This window comes from Sinocyclocheilus rhinocerous, unplaced genomic scaffold (genome assembly GCF_001515625.1).
Source record: "Sinocyclocheilus rhinocerous isolate Xijiao unplaced genomic scaffold, SAMN03320098_v1.1 scaffold800, whole genome shotgun sequence".
Taxonomy (NCBI): Eukaryota; Metazoa; Chordata; class Actinopteri; order Cypriniformes; family Cyprinidae; genus Sinocyclocheilus; species Sinocyclocheilus rhinocerous.
The window spans coordinates 57,170-61,774 of NW_015636889.1; the positions used below are offsets into that span (position 1 = coordinate 57,170).

Here is a 4,605-nt window from a genome sequence, read left to right on the forward strand (position 1 = left end):
AAAAAAAAAAAAAAATCAATACTGCCCTCTGTTGGATAAAAACTATTTTATTAGCTCAATTGACAGCAATTCAGTAGCAGGTTGAAATTCCTAGTTCCCCAAAAAAAAAAAAAACCCCCACCCACAAACAGACATTTAAAAAGAAAACACTTAAAATCACCCACACATCAGTTCTCAGAATAGTCAAACACTCTGCAGTCACACATAATCCAAGTGCTCCCTTCTATTCCGAGATGCCGCCATATACCGACCCCCACGGGATGCTCTTCCTTTTGGGCAAGAGCTGCAGAGGAGTCCTCCGCCAACCAGCATGAGAACCGCTGCCCCCCAACAGATAAAGATAGCTGCTCCCAACTCCCTCTTCTGAGCATGGGCCACCAGAGGATTGTAGAAGTCCCCAATGACCCGATGGGCAGTCCAACTAGATGGCACCAAGCCCAAGACCCCCGCAGTGACAAAGAAGGCCCCTCCTGCTACAGCAACCCGAGCCTTTGCAAAATCATCTGGCAAGCAGTTAGTACATTTACCACCTGCAAAACTGGCCAATATTGCTATTAAACCTACAAGGGAAGCAATAATAAGGATGGCTCGAGAGGCCTGTAGGTCTTGAGGAAGAGCTAACATGGAGTCGTACACTTTACACTGCATTTGGCCAGTGCTCTGCACCACACAGCTCATCCACAGCCCTTCCCACATAATCTGCGCCGTCACAATGTTGGTCCCAATAAAAGCAGTCACACGCCACAGAGGAAGTGCACATGATATGAGGATGCCCAGCCAGCCAAGAACGCCTAGTGTGGTTCCAAGGAGCTGTAAGCTAGTAGACATGTCTGCAAAAGAGTGAGAGACCAATAAACCAAAAGGAAATAAATTATGCAAGTAATGTTTCCAAAAATTAATTAAACCAGAAAGCAAGTTTTGTAAAAACAGTTTGAGGTACATTCAACAGAAAGCTGATTGGTTTGAAAGGGACTTCTGTGTGAGCTGAACTTCATACATCAGGACGCTATAAGTGATGACAGCTTTACTGCTCTCTACTGCCAAACTGTTGGCAGTACAACTTGCACTGATTTTATTGTAATTTGAGGATAAGATTGTTAAAATGTTGCCGAAATGATACGTTTACCAAACTGTTCAATTAAAAATCACCTCAAAAAAACTTCTTACCTGAGAACTTCCAAAGCTGTAGATGAGGTTGCAACTGAATGCACCCACACCAGTCTAATCACAATGGTTTCCGCAAAGTCCTGAAACAAAAGCAAATGAAAATATGCTTATGTACAATAACTAAGAATTCTTTTAAAAGACTTGTCACGCCAACAACAACGTCCATATATTACATTCACTTATATTGCTCCAATTGCTTGAAGACGCTGTTAATGACTATCCATCAGTGATTGGCTGATTATCAAGTTGATTACCAAGTTGAATCACTGGTTTGTAGTGTAGCATGCTGAAGCCTACTGATAACGCTAATAATGATTACTCATTATCAAGTTACACATAAAAAAAAGATTTAATTACCAGTTTATTCTATAATTATTTTATTTCACAAAATTACAATCAAATGACCAAGATGAGTGATTGTTAAACATGTTGGAGACATTCACACAAAAAGACGGAGGTGCGCCTGCTTGGAAAACTTGGTTCATTAAAGAGACAATTAAAGTGATTTGGCAACTTATTATTATTATTATTTTTTTAATATATTTTTTGGGGGAAAGGGGGGGGGGGTTATTACAAGACAGATAAATTAATATTATTAACATTCCTGACCAACCAATAAAATGTTCATGGTGAACCTACGCTGGGACCACCATTTGATTGAAGGGGTCATAGTCCAATCACAAAGCAGACACTTTTTGCTCAAGACACAACTGACAGGGTATTCCACCAATCAAATGGTTCCGATGGGCGGTCCTTATCCTCACGGTAACGTCCGTGGTCTCTCTTGTACGCGCTGGTTTAGACAAGCAGTATGGCGGAAGAAGAGAGTGAATTAGAGTTAGACGGGTTTAAGAAAGAACTGGAGACTTTGTTGAAGACTAGTGCAAGCGACGAACGCGGACTCCAGAGCAAGACATACTGTGAACGATTCTGTGAGGTAAGATGACAGGCTGGACGAAAGCGTTTCCAAGCTTTTTATAAAAAAAGCAAACAGAGATGTGCTAACCAGTGTTAGCAGCATGTCAGCAGATTCCCCTCCCCCAGTGTATAGCCACCGTGAGCCAAAAATCACACTGTATTTTACCTCAGCAACTACTGGTGTCTTCAGAATACCGCAGGGGTAGATCTCAACAGTCCGGAAGTTCATTTTAATCACGATTTGTCAAACACGGGCTGTCACTTTCTTTCATTTAGCGTCATTAGCCTGGTATGTGGCTAACGGTTAGCATTCCCAAGTTGCACTCCATAACAAGCAGACTGCGAAAGAGCAGATTATGCACACTTGTTTTATTTGCCAGCGATTTTATGAAACAGAAAACGGACCAACCCAGTTTCATAAATCCGTATGCACGACTATAGGGTGTTAAATTATAGAATAACTCGATGCTGTCAGTGTTAGCAGTAGTTGATGTCTTATTAACCAGTCTCTGCAAAGGCTGGTTTAAAATCGCTTGTTTGTTCCCAACAGTTACTAAGCAGCTTTTCATTTCTAATGAATTTGTTGCCAAGTTAATAATCCATCCTTCTTTCTGTAAAAATAAACTTTTTTTTATGGTGGTTTGCGGAAGTTTGATTGACGTTTCCAAATTTGTATCAGTAAGTTCATGTACTGTCATTGAATGCTAGTGACTTCCATGACTGTAAACAAACATCACAAGTCGCTTGACAAGTAATGTTTTCTGGCTTTAGGAGCACATGGTGATGGCAATATATTCTGTCAATATTTTTTTTTTCTATTGATTCTCTCTTTTTGTTTTATTTTAGTTGGTGGTGGAGCAAACCGGACGATGGCAAGTGCCTCTTCCCCAGCTTCAGGTGCTGCAGAGTGCTCTGTGCTCTTTTGTCCATGGTGCTGCATCATTCCCTCCAGAGTGTGAGCATGTACGCTACACACTGCGAAGTCTGGCCCTGTGAGTATTTACTTCTGATTTTGCCATTTACATCTTACTTAAAAGTGCTGTAAAACTTTTAGGAAGTAGAACACGCATTTAAGTCACCAGACTGTAGTCGAGTACCCCCCCAATGTCATTATAAATCTGTGCGACTTTATTATTATTATTATTGACATTTGATATTTTGAAGAATGTTGGTTACCAATCAGACAGAGTTTACCGAAAAGAAAAGAAATCACTGAGATATTTGTCAAAATATCTTTTTTTTGTTCCACAGAAGAAAGTAAGTCACAGGTTTGGAATAGGAATGTGCGCGATGACTACTTTCTTGAACGTTTAAACCGAGGTTTTGTTACCAACCAGTCTAACAAACCCCCAGATAGTCAAAAAAACAGTATGCAAAAGTGACTTGAAATATCTTTCTTAATGAATCATACAGTCAAATTTCATACTGAATGCTGATGAAAAATAGGTTACATGCATGCAGTGTGCTTGCCTTGCTTTATAATCAATGTATATTAAACTTAAGCATTCATTTAATCAATGTCAGCTAATTTAGGCATTAATTTATGTTGTTTATTAAAATAAACTGAATCTCTGTCATACTGGTATTGTCCCTCATAACCAGTAGTATAACAAGCCTATAAGCAAGGTTAATTGTTATATGCCAGTTTGACATAGCCTACACAAAACTGTTTGATTGTATTTTGTGCAACAGGTTGTTAAATAAAATAATTACGGAATCACTTTTTTTTTTCATTTGCAGAAGTATCTTCGAACTGCTGTTGTTCTTTGGAAAAGATGAATTCATTGAGCATCCTTTAAAAGGCATTCTAGACTCATTCCAGGTAACCGCATTACCTCAGTCCTATTATTCTTGGGTGAAGCATCATGTTGAATTCTGCTTACTGGACTTTCAGTGCTTATTGTGTTGTGTTACTCATGTTTCCATGTAAATGGTTTGATGTTTTAAAGCTGTTTTTCTGCTCTATTCTAGGACTGCTATGCGAGCCTGGTAAGACACCAGAATGTTTACCTTCTGCAGGTTAGACATATTATTAAAGATGGAGGTCCTTGGGCAAACCCTGTTCTTGAGGCCATTTTCAAGGATTCAGAACTACCACAAGAAGATGGTCAGTCAATCAAGCTTTTGTTTAAAAACCGTGTATTATCAAGTGATCTATACCTTGCATTTCATAGACTGTTAAAGGGGTCATACACGATTTCAATTTTTCCTTTCTCTTTGGAGTGTTACAAGCTGTTCGTGAATAGATAAGATCCCTAAAGTTGCAAAGACTAAAGTCTCAAACCCAAAGAGATATTCTTTATAAAAGTTAAGACTCGTCCACGCCCTCCTAAAACGCCTCATTTAAACACGCCCCCACATGTCTACGTCACGATGTGGGAAGATTTGCATAACACCATCCAAATGTTCACGCAAAGAAAGAAGACATAACTTTTATACTTGCTGTAGTATTGTTGCTGCCGCCACCATGTTGTGGAGACGCGGTGTGTTTTGTTGTGAAAGTGAAACTACTTTGTTTGG

At 39.4% G+C, this 4,605-nt stretch overlaps 2 protein-coding genes across 3 annotated transcripts in view; one reads left to right on the forward strand and one right to left on the reverse strand.

Moving 5' to 3' along the window:
* Positions 1–33: 33 nt before the first annotated feature.
* LOC107748278 (claudin-like protein ZF-A9) lies at positions 34–1,344 on the reverse strand. Of its 2 annotated transcripts, XM_016563016.1 has the most exons (3): positions 1,168–1,344; positions 945–1,045; positions 34–830 (listed from the first exon to the last, which is right to left on the reverse strand). In XM_016563016.1, exons 2-3 carry the CDS (start codon positions 997–999, stop codon positions 199–201), a joined length of 687 nt encoding a protein of 228 aa, XP_016418502.1. In that variant the 5' UTR covers positions 1,000–1,045; positions 1,168–1,344; the 3' UTR covers positions 34–198. The 2 variants fall into 2 exon arrangements, with proteins under 2 accessions (XP_016418502.1, XP_016418503.1); XM_016563017.1 differs by lacking the exon at positions 945–1,045 and having other exon boundaries at positions 1,168–1,343.
* Positions 1,345–1,966: 622 nt separating this feature from the next.
* Positions 1,967–4,605, forward strand: part of LOC107748274 (uncharacterized) — an 11,181-nt gene continuing 8,542 nt past the window's right edge. The window contains exons 1-4 of the mRNA XM_016563003.1: positions 1,967–2,104; positions 2,932–3,077; positions 3,826–3,907; positions 4,057–4,192. Coding sequence (XP_016418489.1) covers positions 1,979–2,104; positions 2,932–3,077; positions 3,826–3,907; positions 4,057–4,192 — 490 coding nt within the window. The 5' untranslated portion in view covers positions 1,967–1,978. The remainder of the gene's footprint in view (positions 2,105–2,931; positions 3,078–3,825; positions 3,908–4,056; positions 4,193–4,605) is intronic.

Bases quoted from the DNA above. Each gene is read 5' to 3' on its own strand.
- LOC107748278 (XM_016563016.1), bottom strand. From the start codon at position 999: ATGTATGAAGTTCAGCTCACACAGAAGTCCCTTTCAAACCAATCAGCT. The intron at 831-944 runs GAATGTACCTCA...ACTCTTTTGCAG, and splicing joins AAACCAATCAGCTTTCTGTT to ACATGTCTACTAGCTTACAG.